The following is a 23738-nucleotide window of genomic DNA, read 5'->3' as shown; positions in this document are numbered from 1 at the left end:
TACACTCGCTGACCCAGCCTCAGCTCCCGCATCTTGTATAATGCGTCGGCGACATGTGACTGGGGTGTGCTTATGACTGCCAAGTTCTGCTGGGGCCGCAGGCGGAATATGATGTTCTGACGATCTTCGGTAGTCAAGCCGGCCGTGCTCCATAAAGCATTGGCGAGTTCTGGGCGCGTCCAACTATCGAGGCAAAGTCCACCGTGGGGTCGCAGAGTTATCTTTTCATCGTGCAAAGGAAGTGGAGGCGGATTTTGATTCCGGCTCGGCTTGTCTGTGGTATGCTGAGGGGCGTCCGGAATGCCCGATGTATCTTCAGGGGGTTGCACCTCGGCGTGCATGTGGCGGTCGCGTCGGCTGCGTTGGACCGTCTTCCAACAACCACCCGCGTCGTTGTCCGTGTTGTCGCAAGGAGTAGTGTCCTCTTCCATCCCTTCCCCGGGCGGAGTGTCGACTTCTCGTTGTTGGGAGGAAAAATTGGAGACAGCAGGATCAGCGGCCTGCCTCGCATTATTCACCTCAGGTGTCTGCGCTGTTACCGAGGGACGCGCGTCGGCGTTCGCCGTCGACGACGGCGTTCCATGCTCGTCGGAGATTGTCGTGAAGGCAGACAAATGCTACATCGATACAGAGCGGGTAATAGGCCGAACGCCCTTGGCGATCTGGTTCAGAAGACATGCCTTGGACGAGCTGGTGGATGGGCGTTCCTGGCTCATGGTAGGAAAAACACGCCAGGACAGCGAGGGCCCCAACAGGGGCGGCTGTCTGGGAACCACTTCAGAGCTGCAGAGACGTGGGGGAGCGGTGAAAAGCAAGCGCAAAGCAGTGAAGTCGTTGGCTGCTTGCGGCGAGGAACGCGGCAGCGTCGTAAATTCAGAGCTGGGGAGCGGGCACGGCGTAACGTGCCGTAGTCGAAGGAGCCGAGAGACGAGCGTCCGTACTCCACGGTTGCCAGGGCCGTTCTCCCTGGTCGGGAGGAAAGTGTTTTTATTGTGGCTGGCGTTTATTCCTTTTCTACAATCCCTAAGCATATTCTTATGAGAGAGCAACATGAAAGCGTTTCTTTTGGCTATGTTGGTGGAGGGGCTAGTTGTCTTATCAAGAATGCAGAGACCGAATTGTATTTATTTACGTGCAACAAATGTTGTATCACTTTACATGCGAAAGGAAACGACTCTATATCCTCAACCTCTCCTCCTCCTTCTGTGGAGGCCCAACTGATATGGCGGACAAGGGCACGTTCCCTTCGAGTCAAGAGTTCCTAATTTGCCCCATAGACGTCAATTTATAAGAACATCTGAAATTTCAAACGCTGAAGCTCTTCGACGTCCGGCTTTTCGAACTTTCTGCCCAAATTTCAGGTGCGAAACGGCATTAAATAAAGTTCCCACCTCTGCCGCATCTATCATCTCGTAATTTAGAACGAGCGCTTTCGTGAATCAATCTCTTTGCAGCCGTGGCAGAGTCCGAAAGGTAGCTTGGCCGCAATGCCGGAGTATGATGGGGTGAAGCATATCGAAAACATGAAGGGCCCACTGTCATGGCGCAGTACGGCGACCTCTTTACGGATAAGCACCGGAAATGCACGGAGGCGTGATGGTGGCAGGCGGCTAACGCACCCAACCCTTATGATAAGCATCTTCAGCTAACTGCTCAGTAGTGCATGTGGCCTAGCAGTAGATGTGTACAACCCGAATGCGCCACGCCACTGTTCAAGATGCCTCTTTGTGCGAGACCAGTAAATGCGCCGCACAGACTTGTTGCCTTCACAAATGAGAGCAGCTCGCCATCGCTGTGCCTTTGTACAGTCGGAAATGGAGTGGGCATCACGAACACTTTCATGAAAATGCGTGCGTACGATACAGCCAGCGCCCTGGCAGTGACAGCGTCGGCTTAGTTGCCGATGTGCTGCACACAACTAGGAAAGATTGGCTTCACGCAGCAGCAAATGTTGCGTGTCGGTGGAGATTCGGCGATGCACGTGCGCGTCGTTTACGTGTGCACACGCGTCAGGGAGAGCCGGACGAGTTGTCCGCTCTTCTGCCACAGTCTATGTTCCGCATCATCGTTTCAAACGCTCCATATGAGAGAGCCGTAATCTATTCCACGCTTTGCTGGTATCGGTGGCGCTGATCACGAGACGCAAATTTGCAATTGGCGTTTGTCACGTAGTTGAGCGGGGTTCACGGCAGGTACCGAACGTGTATTCACTAGAGCCTGCAGGGCGCGCAACAAAATGCCTGATAAGTGCACTGGGATGCATTGAGCTATTTTGGACGTGGCTGTGGCGATTCGACTGCTTGAGTGGAATGAATTCGTTTTGTAGTGTTAGCTACACTTGCCTAGCCGGAGCCGATTTCGCGTGGAGCGTCATGAGCCGTGCTGCACATGCGCGAGGATCAGTGATGTCACACAGCTGGGTCACCGGAGCTGACATCTCACGCGCTCTCTGACGCAGCCGCGTGCGGCTCGCCGCTGCTGGTCTGCGCGTCCGGGAGGAGGGGCGTCGTAAGCGCGGCAGACAGGCTGGTGCCGGCACGCGCGCAAGCTCCGCAACCACCGTGCGCGGCTCGCCGCTGCTGGTCTGCGCCGCATTCGAGAGGAGTGACGTCGTAGCCATACACACAGTGGCGCGGGCGCGGGCGCAGCTGTTCGCCTTCGCTGTGCAGTCGCCATCTGACGCTGCGCTGGGGCCACTTGATAGCGCCTCTGACTGGCGTTTGCAGGTGGCTAACGCCATGGAGAAGGAGAGCGCAAATGCTACTCGACGGCGCAGAAGAGCCGAGAAGCTTATGTCATCGGATCCCGAAGTAGTTGCCTGGCAATTAGCGGTTCAGCGTACGAAGAATGAACAGAAGAAGGCTAATAATCGTAGAAAATCTGTAAAGCTAAGAATAATCAGCTGAACCTTTGCTAACGCTACGTAGTATATCCTGGCATAGCCGAGCTAAGCCACTGCTAATTTTTTTTTGGATTGCCCAATTTTTTGGACGATTTCGCGGTCCCTAGAGAGTGTGAAAAATCGGGCGTTGACTGTATGTACCTTCCAGAAGATGAATACTTCGAGTAGTGCGAAATTCCAGTGCAAATCGAATCGAATGGCTGACACTATTAGAAAAATATTCGAAAGTTGGAATATTCGCACACCCCTAGTGTAGACTTCTCGTCGTCCTTGCCTAAAGCAAGACATACCATAAAGTGAAATCTCTGCAAGCCAATTGTCTCGTCTTTTCCCAAAGCAAGCTAAACCGAACTATCGCTTGGCAAACAGGGTTTAACCGTGTTAATCCAAGGCAATTTTTTTTCATCCTTTTTCTTGGCTACTCCTCGGACTAAAATCCTTTGGCAACCTGTTAAAATAGGCACAGCCTCAAGAGCATCAGCATCATCAGTACTTGATGCTAAGCAAGGAGGTCATGCTGCAGGAAAATGATGAGTTTGCTACATGCGTGAACAGCTGCGGATGTTTACCGAGTTGCTTCATTCACCTCCTCACACTGAACTGTGGGAGCCACTGTTATGCAGTCGAAAATGAATTTACATAGGAAAACGTTTATAAATTACAGGACTTGCATGCTCTTAACTCCTGTTAAAAAAAAGTTAACAATACAACAACGCACAAATTTTCTCATAACACTTGAAAAATATTAGTGTCTGTTACAAATAACAGCAGCATGTAACCCCGGGTTGCCACGTAAGTTAAAGAAAAAAAACAGGCAGCCATGGGAAATGAAGCTGCCATTAGCGACGGGAGTGAACAGAGTAGACAGATAAGCATATTGCTCAGAATGTGAAAGAACTTCTACAGGTACTCGCAACCATTTTGGCAACGCAAGTTAAAAACACACACACACACACAAGAGGCGATGCATAGACAGGATGGGTGCTGTTGATGTGTCTCGTGTACGTGTGTGTATTTAATTTGTGCTACTAAAATGAATTCGAGTTCCACCACCAACTAGCCCGACTTATCGCTGCCATGAGCTTCTGCTCGTGTTTCAGCTGAGTTTTTCACGTGACTTAGCCAGGGGGGCTCAAAATTTTTAAGCTGGCCTAATCAATTCATGCTGTAAAAGGCAAAATAGGCGTATGCAGGGGGCAGGGTTCGCCCTGCCATGTCACCTAAGAGGGGGCGGGGCGCAAAGTCTGCCCCATACATTGACCCAATAGGAAGGGGTGCCGCTGCGATGAAGCTTCACCTGCATTCGCCCCCCCCCCCCCCCCCCCCCGAAGGGGAACCCTGTGTACGCCTATGGGGGGCAGTATAGCTCATCAGGGCACTATAGGCTGTCGAGTACCGTGTTGGCACATTATGGAACTTGGAAAGAAAACCATCTTGTCTCCTGATGTGTAATGCTTCTTTTTCTACTGGTGAGGTGTAAATGGGCTGCCCCTGTCATGTTCGTTCCTGTTTTTTTTGTCATCTATGCTGTTGATCATTTGCCAAGCCTTGTTACAGCTCTGTGGGCCTTTGCTTGATTCAGTGGTGTCGGGAGAGCGTGTGAGCCAGATGACACGGACGTACAGTGACCCGGAGGCCCTGACACGGCTTCTGGAGGAGAAGGAGCGTGACCTGGAGCTGGCAGCCCACATTGGCCAAGGGCTGCTGCGCGAAAAGCGGGAACTGGCCTGCCGCACAGACGCCCTCGAGGCTGAGCTGCTGCAGGCCCAGGAGTCGCTTACGCAGCTGCGCCACGAGCTGGCCCTCAAGGCCTCCCTTCTGCAGGTGTACACTGCACAAGAGGAGGCCGACGCTGCTCTGCCCTCGCCCACCGAGTGAGTTTTTCCATTGGTTTATTGTTTAAGTGTATAGGGCGCGAGGCCCACCGTTGGAAGAGATGACGCCAATGTAGGCAGTATCAGCGGAAGCGTTATCTGCTTCGGGTGTAGCAACGCGCGCTGGAAATGGAATTTTAGAATGCCGCCGGTTCAGTAATTCTTATTAAATAGGGAGCTTTTTCCGCTTTGGCTGTGCGCTTGACAATGCTTGAAAGTACTGGAATATGCAGTTGCTGTCTTTGAAGGCGTCTTATTTGGTAGGCCAGTACTCGGTGCGGCAGTGCAGAGCCAGATCTCACCCTTCACCTGTGTCTGCAGAGTGAGAAGCTGCGCAAAGCTTGGATTGTGAAGCGTAAATGGTGAACAGCCATCGGCTACAACACGCGTGCCGCCAGCACTTCCATGAAGAAGACTTCTGCTTTGGCGTGGGGCTACGATGTTCGTTGAGTAGCAGAAAGCACTCGCTAAGACCCTCGCCCGTGCATGCTGGCCAGCTAAGGACTCCTTTCTCCCACTAGGTCGCCCATAGATTGCCTCCTCCATATGGGCCCCATAATTATAGGTTGATAATTTGCTCCCAAATTCAGGTTTCCCCATCCTAGCTTCATTTGATTTCTACAGAGCCATATGTATTCTTGTTGCAATGGCGCCCTTTGCGTTATAGACACAATGTTGCCACCAGTATTGCTGGAGAGCTTACCAAAGAATGTTGCGCATTACAACTTTCCATTGTGGCCTCTACACCTTGTTTTTACCCTGCTTTGCAGCTGCTTGCTGCAAAAGCTTCTCTGTTTTTCACTGCAATTCCTAGCTCATGCGGGATCTTGTCTACTGCCGTTGTTTGGCGAAGCACAGGGGTGAGACAGCTGCGCATATTGCGCATTTTTGATACGATTACGTTTTCCTGTGCCAAGCAGCTCCAAAAGCATGAAAATTGCAAAATTTGCGCCGAACTGCTCCAAAACAGCCTCGAAAGCCAGAATTTCTATGCCCACGTCAGCTTCGTTGGGAAAAAAGGCTGAGTTGACAACATGATTTTCCAAGTTGCGCCTAAAGCAGAGCCTGGGATACCAAGAAAATGAGACGTTCGCAAACCGCGTAGACGCGCCTAACTGTGTTTCTGTGCACCTTTCTAATGAGGGCTCCCATGATGCCGCCATAACCTCCTCTTGGTTGTTGTAAATATGTGTGGCGCCCCAGAAATGTTCTGCCGTGCCCCGAGCATTCTGCTGCTTCTCGCTAGGCTGTGGTGCTATCAAGTGGCATGCGTAGTGGGAATGGCTCTCAGGTTCTTCCTTGTGTGTAGCGTGTTCCTCCGGTCGCAATGGTTTTCGCGTTGACGCTGCTTCGTCTCGTCGCCTACGCGCGCGTTTGCTGTGGGAGTGTTTGTACTGTTATGACCTATACCGTGCACCGGAGAGGCATCACCCTTGTTGCATCTACGCGGCGACAACTAGCTTCCTGCCAGCGGTGCGTCTCCGTGATGCTCTGGCAGTTTTTCACGCCGAGGCCGGCAGCGGACTAGTAAGTAAGTAAGTAAACTTTATTTGGGCATAACACATACAGCGTTTGCCCGCGAGGCAAGGCAAAAGGAGGACTTAAACCCCCTGACTAGGCCTTACCTCGCTGGGGCAGCAGAGACAGCGGAGTCGAAAGTTCCAATTTCTCTAGAACGTGATCAATTAACAAGAACATAATCACTAATACAATAAGAACACGATCACTATTTACAGTAATAACATAATGACAGTAATGACATAGTAGCAGAACATAATCACTAATGCAGTAATAACAACAAGAACATAATGAATAATGCAGTGACCAGTAATGCTCGCTAACAGTAGCGCTTAGTACCATTACTAATGCAGTAACCAAACATATTAACATTTATACAACACATCCAGTTCCGAAGCAAGAAACATGTTCATTATTAGATGTTTAAATTCATGAATTGTTTTACAATTTCTGGCTATTTCAACAACATTAGGATACATATTACATAAACACATAGTTTCATACTCAATGGTTTGCATACCATAGTTTGTCCTGGCCTTCTTTATTACTACTGATGTGTGGCGTAAACTGTATCCTGTGTCTCGACTGAGGTACCGATTTGAAAATGTCTCAAAGTTGCTGGAAACTTCTTTAAATAGCCGAATGCAAATCTTTGCTCTGTAAGAGTTTCTAATGTTAAGGATATTGTAGCGCATCATTAATTCAGAAGACCCTATGTATTCATTTGAAGAGTTAAGCAAACGAACAGCTCGACGTTGTAATACTGCCAGTTTTTCTATGTCGGTTTTGTTTCCGTTCCCCCATACTAATAAGCCGTAGCTAAGGTGCGAATGTACAAGTGAAAAGTACAATTGTCTGACGAGCTTGACAGGCACATAGCATCGGATTCGTCGTAGTAAACCTACAGAGCGTGCAACCTTGGTGCGGACCTTATTTATGTGCTCTGACCAGCTTAAATGTTTATGAAATATAACACCTAGAAAAGAATGGCTTGTCACATGCTCTAGTTGCGATCCACAATAAAAAAGTTTTACATCGTACCTTATTTCTTTATTCTTGGAACAAAAAACCGTAAACTTTGTTTTCTTCGCGTTTAGGTTAAGCTGATTTACATATAGCCATTGGTGAAGTTCTTTTAACCAAGAATTTGCAGTAACTTCTAGTTCGTGAAGGTCAATACCGGAAAAAAACACATTAGTGTCATCCGCGTACATGATCATTTCATCTGTGAGTGGAATGTGTACTATATCATTTATATACACGATAAACAATAGTGGCCCTAAAATTGAACCCTGTGGTACCCCATATTTAATCGAGCTTTTCTGTGAACTGTAATCCTGCAGGGAAGTATACTGCAATCGAGAATTAAGGTAACTATTCATAAGTTCTAAGGCTGTGCCGCGAATGCCATACACGTGGAGCTTGTTAAGCAATATTTCATGCTTTATAGAGTCGAAGGCTTTTCGAAAGTCTAAAAATATACCAATGGTCAGTTTTTTTTCTTCAATATTATTTATAATTGTATCTCTGATTGTTAATAATGCCATTTCGGCTGACTTGTTCTTTTGAAAGCCATATTGTTTATCCGAAATAATACGCTTATCCAGTAGAAAGCTATTAAGGCGCTTATATATAATACGCTCAGCTACTTTTGAAAATAATGGCAGTACCGAAATCGGTCTGTAGTTGTTTAAGTCGTTGTGATTCCCACCCTTAAAGATTACTGCAACACGAGCTACCTTCATTTTTTCAGGAAAATTCCAGTGGAAAGTATACTGTTGCAAATATGTTCCAATGGACCGCATATTATGTGAGCAACTGCTTTAATAGGTTGAGCTTTGATGCCATCCTCTCCAGCGGCTGACTTGTTACTCAAGGAGTTAATAACGGAAGAAATCTCACTTTCAGATGTAGGCGTAAGAAATATTGTCTCGCTGACATGATTACCGATGTAGCTTTCATAATTTCGATTATGGGAAATACCCGATATAGAGGTTGGAGCACCAGCATTAATAAAATGATTATTGAAGAGATCAGCTGCATCATTACCACAAAACTTAACATCATTTACAACAATCTCTGACGGAACATTTTGTGAAGAGGAACCTATTAGCTCGCGGTATATGTTCCACATTTTACGACCATCATTCATGGAAGTTTCAAATTTACGCGTGTAGTATTCAGATTTTGCTTTCTTCAGATCACTGTTGAGTTTGTTCCGGACTTGTTTGAATTCTTGAAATATTTGGGGGTCTCTGGTCTTTAAGAAGTAACTGAATAATTTGTCTCTGTGCTGAATGCGTTTATATAGTTCATGATTTACCCATTCCTTTCTAGCTCTTTTATGCCGGACCACAGGGGAGAAAGGAAATGCTACATTGTATATTTCTTTCACTTTGGACACAAACAGATCATACGATGCTGAGGGATTTCCTTCAGCATAAACATCAGACCAATTTGCATTGGAAAGTAACGTTTGAAATAGCTGTATATTTCGACTATTTATGACGCGCTTGAAGTTGTGATTTCTATCAATGCGCATACAGAATGGTAACGCAGCAAATATCGGCAAATGATCACTTATGCCAGAGCTTAGCACACCAGAACATGTTTCGTTTTTGGGGAAAGAAGTAAAACATAAATCAATCAATGTTCTTGAATTCGGAATTATCCGCGTAGGAAGTTCTATAAGGCTTTCACAACTATTTGCTAACATAGTTTCAATAAGTTGGATACTTTCATTATTTTTTGAAAGTAAGTCAACATTGAAGTCACCAACAATAATCGAATGGAATTTCTTCATGTTAGCAAGTTCAAGCACTGAATCCATATAATGAAGTAGTCCTGTTAGGGCACCTTGTGGTGGGCGGTAGACAGCAACAATCAGAATGTTTCGAGAAACTACAGCAACACATTCAAAATCATCGGTCACACAAGTAAATTCAGGCAAGATTTCGCAACCATGGCATTCGCGAGCATACAGGGAGACGCCACCGCCTCGCTTTCTAGAACGATAAACTGAAATGTGTTTGTAACCCGTGAAATGTATGACGTCATGCTCAGCCGCGTACCATGTCTCTGAAAAAGCTAGGAAATCAAAGCAACAATTTAGTTGCGATAGGTATGTCTCCATGTCAACTTGCTTATTTCTTAAACTTTGCGCATTCACATGGAACAGTTTAAGCCCTTTTTCACGAAAACAGCTATTCTTCGCTACCAAGTCGTTAAAAGATGCAACACTCTGATAGGATTCCATATTTGTGGAAGTTGGCGGTGTGTTCTAATCTTAGACGATTTTTTCTAAGTCACTTTCCGTGGCCAGCCTTATTGCGCGAGCATTCGGCTGCTTGCGCACAAAGATACTTCCCTGTGAACTCCAAACGAATTGATAGTTCAATTCCCGTGCCCTGTTCTTTGCAAGCCATAGTAACCGCTTGTTCGTAGGAGTCAGGTTATCAAAGAATTTAATACCATGTGTTTTGCTCCTGAGATTTTTCTTCTTTTCGAACCACGCAGTTTTTAATGTTCTTGTGGCAAAACGGACAAGAACGACAGGATCCCTACCCTCTTTTGCACGCAGACGGTGCATTCCGTCAATATCTTTTTCAGATAGTGACGGCAAGTCAAGCTGCGCGGCAATCTTATTTATTTCTGTTAACAGGTTCTCTCCTTCTCGTTGAGCCAAACCATGAATTTCCATGTTCTGTCTGCGGCTGTACTGTTCTAGAGCGTCCACTTGTTCTTTTAACTTTGAAAGCACTGTCACGTCTCGCGACTGTTCAACAGCCTCCATTCGACGGCGTAATTCATCGATACCTTGTTCCTGCTTATTTACAGCGTCATTTAGGTGATCGTAAGTATCAGACAAATGCTGCACTGACCTTTCAATGTTCTGCACAGTTTCTTGCAAGCACATCAGTTTATCTAACTTTGCTTCTAGCGCTTGCATTTGCGACAGCTTTTTGTTTATTTCAGCAAGCTCAGTTTGAAGGTTCACAGATTGGCCTGCTGTGTCAGTGTTCCCTAGAGCAATCTTACATGTAGGACATCTAAGTGACTTCTTAGTCGCATCTTTCATCATCTTAAACGACCTAGCTGTGATGCCGCTACATTTTCCGATGTGAAAGTCACCGCTGCAGTCAACACATCGCATGACCACATCATCATCACTAAACGCTGTTTTACAAAAGGAACAAGCCTTTGCAGACATTTTTGCTCGAAGGAAATGATACACATGTGAAGACAATTTAAACAGTGTTCAGGGCAGCAGCAGCAGCAGCGGAAGTGGTGAGTGATAAATAAGAGTCCAATACAATATTGCAGACAATTTGCACTAACCTGTAAGAATATCAGGCTTGCATTTAGACGGGATCCACCCACGCCAACCGCTACCGCTGCTGCCCGAGTGAGTCCGTTGGCCGAATGCCGATCCTTTTGTAGGCTCCGTCAGTCGTAATGTCACGTGTCTCGGTAAGGGTCACGTGTCTCGACAATCCGTGGTGGCAGCGGTTTGTTGCGATGCAATTTGATCCGGCAGCGCGAAAACGTCAAGCGATGATCATCTGTAAGAATATCAGGCTTGCATTTAGACGGGATCCACCCACGCCAACCGCTACCGCTGCTGCCCGAGTGAGTCCGTTGGCCGAATGCCGATCCTTTTGTAGGCTCCGTCAGTCGTAATGTCACGTGTCTCGGTAAGGGTCACGTGTCTCGACAATCCGTGGTGGCAGCGGTTTGTTGCGATGCAATTTGATCCGGCAGCGCGAAAACGTCAAGCGATGATCATCTGTAAGAATATCAGGCTTGCATTTAGACGGGATCCACCCACGCCAACCGCTACCGCTGCTGCGCCTTTGTGTCGTTCCCCAATAAAAGCGTGCAGTACGCTTACAGCGGCGCTATGCTCGCAGTACCATACGTGATAGTTGGTACGAGATAGCTTTATGAAATAGTCAATGCGGTGAGGTATCTTGGTGCCCGTGCCGTGCTCTCTAAGGCGTTCACGCATGAGGGGGCCGCGAACGGTACCGCGCCTTTGTTCTCACCTGTTCAAAGCGTGCAGTAGGTTTGATGCTACGCCAACTGCACTTCCGAGCTGAAGGTGCTTATTGTGATGTCCTTCTTATAAACACTGACCTACAGGAAGCTCTGGAGAAGCTTGAAAAGCTAAATAAGCAGATCTACAAAAAGAATCAGTTTCACCACAAGTGAAGCAATGAATGCGATAGTATCAAATTGTAATACTAAACGAAGTAAGGTGGCCAGCTAACTAGCACTTATGGATCCGATCTTGCGTAACTGCAAAATGCTGGTGTAAGAAAATACGGCTGCTCAAAGGAGAGAAGCGTTAAGATCACAGATCTTAGAAGGGTATACGAGCCATCTGTGATGCCAGCCGAAATAGCGCGTGAGCCAGCTATCATGACCGCGCCTTTAAAGTCAAAGTCCATAGTTGCTGCTTGAGCGACCTCTTCCCTCTCCACTCCCTCCCTCGCATTCCTTCGTGCTCCTTCAAGACAGGCGGCACGTTTCCTCTCTGCATGAGTAGCAATCAACGGCAGGCCTGGCACGCGGTGTTATATTATTGCATGCGCCCTCCGTACAACGGGATCGGTCGGATCTTTTCATCTCTTCCTCAGCCGCGTTCGTCGCCCTTGCTCGCGCGCTTTTATGCAAGGGTAAAACATATAATGCGCGGGGTATGTTATCGATTTGGTCTATACACAGAACATTTCTGCAATGCCGACGGCAGAAACCTATTGAGAATATCCACATAATTGCTACCGCAATAAAAGCCAAAGCAGTAAGCTGCTAAATTATATAACTGATCTTGACCTTTATATGCCACACTATGAAGTAATAGGAAAAAAACTGAAATTTATGTTGATAATTTGCATTGGCCTTCTAAATTAACTATGATAAAAAATATAGCCATATTCACAATGACTAAGCATGTTTTTTCGCATGTTCCATTTTTGGAACATTGGCGTTTCCGACATGCAAAACACAGATTTTCTTTGGAACAACTTTTATTGACTTTTTCAGTCTGGTTTCCTTACTCACTATAACTGAAGAATAATATTTTGCGTCATACGATGTCTCTGAAAAGTATAAATATTTATAACAACACTTGAGAAAAATTTCTTCTTTCATACTACTGGCTGTACTACAGTGAGCAATTCACAAACTGCGGCAAAGCATTTAATAAAACTTCCTCTCAGGCTAGTTGGTGTTGTATCCCAGACATCATATTTTTTTCTTTTTAGCACAAACAGGAAGAAAAAGAACGAACTGGCTGAGAAGAGAAGAAGACAGTGCACAGGGCAAGCGCTAAACATCAACTGGCTTTATTTAGAAAAAACCACGGAAAAGACAGATCACCTAAAGCGCATGCGCGCAGTCGTAGCATAGCTAATCAAACATCGACCTGAATAATCTGAACTCGTTGCCGTACAAATGTATAGACGTATCACTAATACACTCTGTGCCCTTGCTCTTAATATGGAAAGCTTCCAGCAACTCCCTTCCCAAGGTATCACCACCCCTACCCAGAATGTTGATCTCGCTTAGCCGCGGTGCACACGTGCAGGCTGCGCAATGAACCGATAAATGCACATTACTACCATTTTTCAACGACAACTCATGTTCCCGCGCACGATCGTTGATGCACCTTCCGGTCTGACCTATGTAGGTCTTCCCACATGATAGTGGTATGGCATACACCACGCCTATTGCGCACCTCATGTACAACCTGGCATGGTTCTTTTTGCATCCATGCTTCTCTTTTTCATCGCATACGCGTGCGCACAGGCCACCCAGTTTCCGAGGGGCGCAGAACACGACAGAAACGCCGTGCTTGCTGGCGACCTTCTTAAGGTTGTGGGACATCCTGTGGATATACGGTACCACTTCAGGTCCCCGCCTCACTCGTGCGTCAGTGGGAATTTTCGGTTTCATGCCTCTCATCTTCAAGATGTTTTGGGAAACTGCACCAACGACCGCGCACAGATAACCAGCTGCCCGTAGCCTCGCTAATAGAACTTGAAAGCTGTCCTGCATAGTGTGCGTACACGACTTCACCAGAGCAGACTCGAGGCAAAGCTTCGCAATACCCCTTCTCACTAGCTTAGAATGTCAGCTTAACAATATATCTGTTCTTTAAACCACACCTTCCGCCGCGGTCATCTCGGAGTCTACGAAGATGTAATGTACACCTCAAAGGTGATGTTTCTGCACAGTACCTATTTAAGTATAAAAACAAAAAATGTCAGACTTAACGTAAAATTTATAATAAAGGAATCGTTTTTTTAAATTTCATAAAACAAAAGAGCGACATTAATCATATTTAATAAGATCGTGTTTAATTTTTTTACGAAACTTTCACCGCTAGTTTCCTTGCCTGGCTCTGTAACTATGGCAACTGTGACTCATAGCGAAGCATGGCGAAGTGGTCTGAGATTGCCTTAGTGAATTTCAACTTTTGTGTTGCCGCAAATACCGCATTTGCATCTGTAGTCGCCGTGCTTGTTATTGTGTTTGAGGTAAAGGCCAAGGCTTCATTTGACGTCTTGTTTCAACGGAATAAAAGCGTGTAGCGCACATGGTGTTTAACTGTTAAGGTCATTGCATGTGTTGCCGTTACGTTCGCGCCAACGATATGTACCCGGCTAAAGTAGCGTTGACTAAAGGCTTTACGTGGGATTGTTTCTCGCTTCGAAAACTTGCTCTGGCGCCGCCACAACCACTTCATCCCTTGAACATTCAACCTTTTTATTAGTCCCCTTCGCCACGACCCCTTTAGCCATTAGTCGCCCCGACCCCTTCAGCCCTTGAACATTCAACTTATATATATATATATAGACACGTAGATTGTGAAGAGGCTGTCTTCAGTTGCCGTATGGCAAAATAGGAAAAGGATATACGCTTCTAACAAAAATTTATTTCTCAACGTTTCGATCGGAGACCGTTCTTTATCAAGGCAAAATTTACGAGGCTTCCATGCGCTTTTACAGCATCGTCCTCCAAGCAGGTAGAGAGAGAGAGAAAAAAAATGTAAAAATGAAAAAGAGTAGCCAAAAGACCACGCGCATACACTCGGACATACAAAGGACACGTGCATCCTCGAGGAAATAAAAGGAAAACATAGAAATGTATACATAAATAATCCCGGTGAACACAATCAGTAAGTACATTTCTTTTGTCCATTGTCAAGCCCCACCTCTCCGACTCCTTCTCCTCATCTGTTCGTGAAGCATAGCGAAGGGGTGCGGCTTCACAAGAAGGGATAAGCGTTTATTTAAAAAATGGGTCTACAGACTATAGGCTTCGCGAGAGTCTACTGTATTTTAATATAAACAAATTATCACTGCGTAATGCACAGAATACACGCGAAATGCAAGAAACGCACGTTAGACAAAAGCAAGAATTCCAAATATGATATTGTGAAGTAGTATGATGCAATGCCATTGACAACAAAAGCTTTTTTATTTTTTCACTCAGTAATAGTTTTAGTGGCGTCACTTCAGTTACGATCACGATCCATGCATTCGAAAGTTCCTGCATCACAGCAATATTATGTAGCGTGCATCATTTCGCGGTTTGTAGACGATTACCTCGCACGGCGTTTTTCATTGCAAGGCGTTCGTGCATCGAGCGCGATACTTACGCGACGGGCACTTCAACCTAGCACATGATTCTGGGCTGGTGGAACTGAATTCCGTTAAGACGACACAACTGCCCCAATAGGCACACGTCACACACACACACGCACCGGCGGACCACAATTATCATCTTATATTGCACACACCACTGCATATTCTCCACACCAGGTTTGTTTACTTTCGCATTGTGTTGCGCTAACGGGTTATGTTAATCGCTTTCTTTCTCTCACTCTTCGTCCGTACATACGTCACTCATAGAAGAAGGAAACACAGTGCCGACCAAAAGTAAAAATATATTCTTAAAAGGACGTTTCGGCTCCCACACGGGAGCCTTGTTCACATGGGAGCCTTGTGAACAAGGCTCCCGTGTGGGAGCCGAAAACGTCCTTTTAGGAATATATTTTTACTTTTGGTCGGCGCTGTGTTTCCTTCGTCTATGTCTTTCTCTGGCCAGGTGGGTTTCCGCCAAACTCTCGACTTCACATACGTCACTCATACAGGAGCAGAGCACGGCGCATATCACAATAGATCACCAAGAATCCCACGTTGCGAGCTCCAAGTAACACAAGCACACTGACATGTGGCAACGCTAATGTCATGGCGTTTGCAGGCGGTAAATCGTACACAGACGCGCACATTCCGACTTCATTTTCACTTCACTGCACACGAATGAATGCGACGATAATTGCCGATGTGGTGACCCTCAGGCGATATGCTTGGTGTATCCGAACGATGGAGGGAACACACGCCGTGTTGCAACTTGACGCTACCGAAACGACGGAACGCGCTAAAGCGTTGTAAAACACTTCGAGCTGACGCCGCTTCGGTGTACTTCAAACGCGGCACAGTCACAAGCTTCTACTGCATCGGATGACGACCGGCGAGGATGATGCTGGGTACGTACGGATAACAGTAGGAAAGAGCTTCTTCTGGCAGAAACAAACACCGCAGGAAATTCGAATTGACGGATCTCGGCCTCGGTGCAACGGTACCTCGCCTCTTGTCGTGAACGGCGCCATGTTGCATTTTTCATTGGTTCGTCTTAACCGCTACGTCATGGTAAAGAGCGGTCGTTGTTGGATGCGCATAATACAAATGGACAGCGGTACAGTTTACTTTTTATTCTTAGCTTGTCACAGACTATGGTATGCAGCTTGCTTACTAGCTGCATGCTAGCTGCATACTGACGTATTGACAATGCCACAAGTACTGGCACTATATGTCTGATTTATAGGCTTGTGCGAATATTCGAACGAATATTACAGTATTCGAATTCGCTTCAAGTGGAATTTAAATTATTGGAAATTTCGAAGTATTCCAAATGTACGAATAGGTGTACATTAGTTCGCATGTACCCCCTGTAAAGGTGGTTTCACTGCAGTGGAGGGATGCTATACTGTGAATACACCTTTCCAAGGAAAATGCGCACTGCCTCGGAGCCCCACTTCAAGGTCGAATGAACATATTACCCTCACATTGATTCATAATTTTTTAAGTGGTGGCTGAGTGGTGGCTTTGAGCACCAGCTAACGAAACACATCCTTGCTCTACTTTTCACGAAGGCAGGACAGAGGCATCTGTCCTGACCTCGTCAAAGGCAGCGCTGGAATATTTTAGGTAAGAATGAGCACCTGGTAGTTTTATGGTGATCTGTATGGTTAGAAAGTCTTAGGCTTAAGTCTCTCGGGCTTTCGTCGTGCAGCTGCCACATCAGGTTGATTCAAGAGCTTCCTTTAAAATGGTAATCATGGAGTGTATAAAACTTGTCAATTAGATACACCTCTCAGTATTTTCGGCCTCCAGGGACTCTCAGCCAAGTTGGGACCTGCCACATTGAAATGTTCTGCCACTGCTTTCGGTAATTTCTTTGACATGTCCGTGCGATGCCGTTTATTCTAATACTAACAGGCTGTCACTGTTTCGCCAATGTATTGTTTGTGTCAAAGTGCACATTCAAGCATGTAGATAATGTTTTAACTAGGGCAGGTAGAACTAAATTTTATGTGATGGATGTAATCACTTCCAGTGCTTTTAACTATGTCATTCTGAAGGTTTTTTGAAAGTCTTACACCAGGGACAAGAACAAGCTGTCATGGCTTTCTTTTGCTTAATGTTGCTGTTAGGGCGTTAAACCACCTTTGGTACTTGGGGAAACGCTTTTCTGAGGCGATTGCTGCTTGCTAATATTAGATACGTAATACTTTCAGAGGATATTATTTATATTTGGGAGCGCATTTGAGTGCTTTGTTATAAATGCTTGTGGCTGGATGGGCCGGTCTTTTCTAGTTAGTGCTGATTTCCTATCTAATTTACGAGCTTTGTTGTTGGCCTTGTTTAGCGTGTAGTGAGGGTAATTTCTTTCAACTACTGCTTCCTTTAGGTTGCTTATTAAGTGGTGAACATTGTCGCTGCCGTCGCCACAGATCCTTCTCGTGTGCCTTGCGACAAGTATCTCTTACTGGCAATTACTGTAGTCCTGGTATAGAGCGTCATCTTTAGTTGTCCCCTTGTAGTAGGTAAAGGGGTACTGACATCATATTTCAAAGGTGAGTTTACTGTGCCATACAAGTCTCCTGCATAATGAGACGGCTCTGAGCAGGTGTGAAGCTCAGCAAACGCTGATAAAATATTTTATTTTGATAATAAAGTAAATTTTTCCATGGTGCAACTGCCAACACCAACGCTAGCTTGACATCAGGCTACAGTACTAATTCTGGTTACTTCAGGCAGCAGACTAGCTGATGTCAGGTACCAAAACTTCCAAGATGGCCATTTGTGCACCACCAAAACATTCGACATGGTTGCTTGTGTGCCACCAACGGAGCCACGGTGCGGAGTGACCGTGGAAACGTCACCATGACTTGTGCGAGCATGTGATGAGAAGCCGTCAGGGTGCAGTAGAACTAGTTTTTAAAAACATGCTCTAATTACTTTTTCAGGGTGCACTCACGCTTAGCAGTGCATTTTCTAGGCTCTTGTGGGCTTGGCCTTTTGTTTGACACGGAAGAAACGGCAACTGAAAATTTTTGTGTCATTACCCCTGTGTTGTCACTGGAAGAATGGTGCTTCGTAAATTTAATATTAGGGTGAAACTTGTTAAAATGTTCAATGATTGTGTTTAGTGCACTTATGCCGTGTTCACATAAAATAAATATGTTGTTTATGTAGTGGAGATAGGTGCAAAGCATTGGTGAAGATGATTTCAAAAGCTTTGCTTCAAAGTGTCTCATAAAAGTGTTAGTGTATGTATACGCAAAAGGCGTTTCCATAATTGAGTAGGCCTTGTGTTTCTTGACAACGCACTTCTTAATATTGATTCCGTCATTCATTGTGTGGTTTTTAACTTGTTCAATGATATGGGTTGTGTACAAGTGCACAAAGTGGGCAGAGGAATGTGAGGTGTTGCCACATCTTGCTCTATGTAAACCTCGTAATGGTAACAGTGTTGTTGTGTCACAGTAGAGAGAGAGCCTGTGTGTTTGTTGTGCAGCGAGGACGATGTTCCAGTGAGCACATTAACCCGCAAGATCCATGAGCTGGAGGAGGAGAACTGCAAGCTGAAGGCTGAGGTGGGACTGCTTTGTTTGCACATTTTCATGGAACCCCACATTCATGGCTTATTCATGCTTCAAGTGAGCCACCAGAGACTATGCAGAAGGAGCACCACTGAAACACCCCAGAATATATGGCAATAATTCAGACAAATTTCAAATTTTTGGTTGCCCTGCTATGTTTGCAATGTGCCTTCAGAGCGGTTTAATTCAAACTGCTTCAGTTGATTCATACATTTTGCTTGTTCGTGCCTGAAAATATCTGCTGCTTTTGTGGCTTCTAGCTGAACATTTGCGTTTTTATGTCACTAACAGTCACAAATAAAGCTGACTGCCTGCCTACACTGTGGCCAACCTAACCAATCCGCATGCATGTTGACTGAGGAAGAAAGAAAAAAAAAATATTGTCATTAGGTGTGCCTAAAGAGGGACATAAGTCCTAAAGATTCTCTTACTGATTTCTTGACCAAGTTAGATGAAACTGCAAAGATTTTTTCACTATCTTTAGCTGTTTCAACTTCCAGTGATATCTTAAATAGGTCAAGTAAATCCCAAGATAATTGGCAATTACTTTCTGTTGTTTGCTAGAACAAAAAAATGATGTCAATTTAACGCCTTGTTACACTCGAAGAAAGCCGCTAAAACATGAAAATAGGAAAAAATGAGAGGCAGCAAGCAGAGCCAGTGACACAGAGGTGGCTTTGTCTTTCTGCCTCTCAGTTTTTCCTACTTCCACGTTTTAGTGGCGTTCTTCAAGTGTAACCATGTACCCGCTTGCCTAACAAGCAACTCTCTTTAACTCATTGCTGCTGACACAATAGCATTACGGAGCTCCCTTTGCATAAATTCCGGTGTCAGTGGCTTCATTTGCGAGCGAAAAATCGGCACTGTCCGCGAGTGAAAATTCGAGATAGACTCAAAGAAATAATGAAATCTTTGGTTTGAGTGGGAATTGAACCCGGGAATTCTGTGTGGCAAGCAGGTGTTCTACAACAGAGCCACGCCATTGTTTGAAAGCCTTTCGGGGAGAAACCCTGAAGACTCCTTAACACATGTAATATTTCACGGGAGAAGCGTAGAAGTGCACTGGCCGTCAAAATGCGGATTGCTCAACCAGTGGTTGGTTTAAAGACCCACCAATTACAAAGCACACAGGCATAATTAATCATCATCAGCAACACCATCGGCAAAGTGGGCAGGTGTTGCCCTACGATGGGTACTGTGCTATTTTCATATGAAACTTTGAGCACAAATAGACGACGTAGGACAAAGAAGAGACCCTTCATCTTATGTCATGTATTTGTGCTCAAATGAAAACGTGATAGCCACCTAGCTATCCTTGGTCAATTTGCAAAAGGTGGCGTAGTGGGCACTTGCAGTGGGCATTCTAGGAAAGTTTTAAGCAGCCAATGTGACACGCACGGTGGAGGTGCCCATCGAGAAGGCGAAGCTGACGGGGCCTGATTGCACTCTTGAAGCGAAGCTCAAGTGTACTCCAAGTTTCTAACACATGTATGAATGCTAGAATTCATGAGGAGTGAAACACTGCAAGCAGATTTGAAATGGAGCAGTTATTTCTTAACTTACAGCACGATGAAGCTCGGTGTTTGCACATAATTAATGAAGGACATTTCAAATTAAAAAGTAAAAAAAAAGATTGGATCCATAAATGAAACGTGTACTTTCAGCATTGCCTACCCTGCCTATTTAGATTTATTTTTTATTTAACAATACTGCCAGTCTCTTCAGAGATTATAGCAGGGAAAGCACAAGTAAAATATTGTTTGTTTACGCAAAATCATACATGATTAACAACTATACATTACTGTTAGAAGAACACAATGTTAAAACAAAATCATGAATGAGATTATCACTAAAAAAGATGAGGTATACATTTGTGACGTGGCGTAGGATGAGCAATCATGCATTACTATTGGAAAAACACATATAAAAATTTTTACAACAACAAAGTAATCGAACAACATGTCACTTAAAATAATAAAATCATAAAAATAGACAAAAAAACTGTGTGTTAATAACATGACAGACTCATCGCTTAGCGGGTTTATTGATTTTGCAATGTCGTTAGGGCTGTGTAACAAAATAATTGTTGCGCTGATGCGCATGAGACGTTGCACATCCGAGTGCGCGCAGGGGCAGCCGTGGTCGATCGTGTGCCCAACGCTTAATACCCGTGCCATACGGCCACTCTTGGAAGGCCATCCTGTTGATGGCGTTTGCTATTAACTCACTGGCATTGTGGTGCTGCTACATTGCAGTTTTGAATGGAGTGGTTCAAGCATTTCTTGCAAAAATTGTGTGGCGCTGGGGATCTCTATCGACGCTTTTCATGTCACCAAAAGTTAAATCGTATAAATCCACTTATGTCTATTATTATTGTTTAACCATTCTAATAAATTGTTCATATGTTTGGTTTTTAAGTTGGCAAGCATCGAAACTGTGGCAACGTGAGTGCCACTCGATGCGGCTGCCACGTACTCTCGCCAACACAGGCACACACCACTGTTGTCGAGAGTATGTGCAGTTTGCCCATTTCAAGTGGCAAAGATACTTTATAATTGATTAACAACATTCACCTATACTACTTTTAGAGCATACTGGTTTGATTTCTTCGTTATGATTGTGAATACAAGCTCGCTGTGAGCGATAGTGCACGTCAGGATTTGGATAGCGTTGTGGGCTGTCGTTAGAGCGTTGATTCGGTGGCCTTCTAATGTGTCCATGCAGCAGCTTGGCTTTCCCCTTTGAGTCAATGGACTATCGATTGAAAGGCCTTCCAAATGCCCATGTGACATGGGATTAAGTCACTTTCACCACAATACAGTGGTGTCATGCGGAAAAGCGCAGATTGGGAACGGGCTACTAGCTGTTGCAGAACATAGCACACTTTGTCCCTTAATTACACATGCACACACTGTATAGTAACGAGTACCAGTATGACCACTGGTGACTAAAAACTTTAGTGGCAATCATTCAAAGCTGTCTATGATGTTGCTGCAGCCCTGAGAAACAATGAACATTACAACGCAAATTGGTTTGTTGCCCCAAGTCATGTTTATAAGAAGTTGTGAAAATTCAAATTGCCGATTATTCAAACCAAATCCTGGGTACCTCTAGTTTGAATTATAGAGAGCCTACTGTAGTCAGTGGGAATTGCAGGCGTGTCAAGTGAACGAAGGAACGGATCAAGGGCTTCTTTCTTTGTTAGACACGACCTAATGAGACCGACGGACGATGAAAGTACTCTCAGCAAATGGAAATCCCTTAAAAGGAAAGGCTGTTGCCTAAGTGGAACAACTGCCTCTGATATGGTTGGTTTCATACTTGGTTCCTGCACCCCTGTTCATCTCTCAGTAAACAGAGCACCTGTTAAATGGAACACACATTCCTGGTCCCTCCAGGCACCGTTTAATGAGAGTCTACTGTATAAGGGACATACTTTCACTGTGGTGTGGTAATTATGGCATAAATGGAAATGAATTAAAGTGGACGAAAAAGCAGCTTTGCCGCTAGCATTGGTTTCACGAGGTTGTGTCTAGTGGTCCCCCTTCATTCATAGCAAGGGCCTCTTTCTAGCAGACTTTATGCCTTGAGATAGCATGCTACTGGTAAGATTATGTGCTGCGTGACGCATGCTGGCAAAAAAAAGAGGGCTCCACTCTTGCTGTCATGGCTACCAGCAGTGTTGGCTAACACTGCCTGGTTGACACGCACCAAAATACCCAGGCCACCGTAGCTCAATTGTTTGTGCATCAGACGAAGGTTCTTTTTAGTCCAGTTTAATTCCTTCTTTCCACTTACATTGTAATTACTACACTGCACTAAAGTAATATGCGCTGGGGGCTAGTTGGTATGACATTGAAACTGAAATAAAACTGCGCAGTAGACTGGACAGGCGCAGACTGGATTTATTGATAACATCAAACTTCTGTAAAACTTTTGTTGGACAAATCAAGACGGACCACAAAGACTAGACATACATGCGCATAAGTGCTCGTGACAGCCCTTCATCTACCCCGAAAATTCAAGCTCTTTTTATGTGGACAAATGGAATGTTCACTAGCACACTTTGTGGGGTTGCATGCGCAACCCAGTGTCGGTGCCTCGGCTCATGATATGTTTGTGCGTGCAGCGGCGAGAGGGGTTGCGTTGGAAAGGGGCATTTCGCCACCCCCTTTGCGCACTGCGCTCATTCTTCAGCCGAGACGCCCCGTTCCCTCCTTCCCCTTTTGTGAGGAGATTCTTCCTCTCAACCCGAGAAATGCGTGTCGCTTTCTCGGGGGCCTCGGGGTCTGCGGTCTTGTGGTCAGTCACACCTCCCATCGGACCCAAGCCGTGAGCACCGCCGCCGCCGTCAACCCCTGCAGTGCTCCGGCCATGGAGTGCAAACTACTGCCCCGGACCGGAGTGCAAAAGCCACGCGAGGTGAGATGAACAGTTATCATTCCCTCGATGTGTGCTTGCTATTTGTTAATGGCTGTTTCCCCGAGTAGTGCGGAACACTCCGCCGCTGAGGAATTCTGTTAACTTGTAATAATATCTGGGGTTTAACGTCCCAAAACCACGATATGATTATGAGAGACGCTGTAGTGGAGGGCTCCGGAAATTTCGACCACCTGGGGTGTTAACTTGATGTGCTACCGTGTATTTGTTGCAATTGGCAGATATGTATCTGAGGTGACTAAACACCTTCAGTTGAAAGACTTCTCTCTGTCCCCACTGGCCTGAAATCTGCCGCGGTCGCGACTCAACACGAACCGTGGCCTAGGGGGGTCACAGCTCTGACTGTTAGGGCTGCTGCGTAGTACTAGTGAGAGTGACTGACACTCCGATAGCGTGCGAGCGATCCAGACGAGGGACAGGTTTGCATGCGTGGCTTGTGTTCATGTTTCATATAAGAACCCCTGTAACTTATCTGTGCCAAGCCTCGGACGCTTCCAGTATTTCATGTGCCCTTCTTCTGGCATGCCCCAGCCCTTTTGTTTCATCAAACAGTGGCTTGCAATTAACGCAGGACCTACAAGGTACCGCCATGTGTTTTCCACTATCAGGCATTTATTTCAGCATCTTCCCATTTGGCTCACATAGACCCTGCCACAGCTCAACGGGACCTCGTAGACTACCTCCGTTCTCCATGCTACGAACTTGCGCTTGTGGCTTATGTCATCACCCTACAAACTTTCGCATGGTATTAAGACAGAGGCGAGGAAAT

At 45.6% G+C, this 23738-nt stretch overlaps 1 protein-coding gene across 5 annotated transcripts in view; it reads left to right on the top strand.

Moving 5' to 3' along the window:
• The window catches only part of LOC119395608 (trafficking kinesin-binding protein milt), a 469019-nt gene that overhangs the window by 129149 nt on the left and 316132 nt on the right, over positions 1 to 23738 (top strand). For all 5 annotated transcript variants that reach the window (XM_037662593.2, XM_037662592.2, XM_049416698.1 and 2 more), the window contains exons 5-6: positions 4485 to 4776; positions 18445 to 18523. In XM_037662593.2, coding sequence (XP_037518521.1) covers positions 4511 to 4776; positions 18445 to 18523 — 345 coding nt within the window. In that variant the 5' untranslated portion in view covers positions 4485 to 4510. The remainder of the gene's footprint in view (positions 1 to 4484; positions 4777 to 18444; positions 18524 to 23738) is intronic.

Source organism: Rhipicephalus sanguineus, chromosome 6 (assembly GCF_013339695.2).
Source record: "Rhipicephalus sanguineus isolate Rsan-2018 chromosome 6, BIME_Rsan_1.4, whole genome shotgun sequence".
Lineage (NCBI taxonomy): Eukaryota > Metazoa > Arthropoda > Arachnida > Ixodida > Ixodidae > Rhipicephalus > Rhipicephalus sanguineus.
The sequence above is the reverse complement of the archived record's forward strand: the minus strand, read 5'-3'. Positions and strand labels throughout refer to the sequence as shown.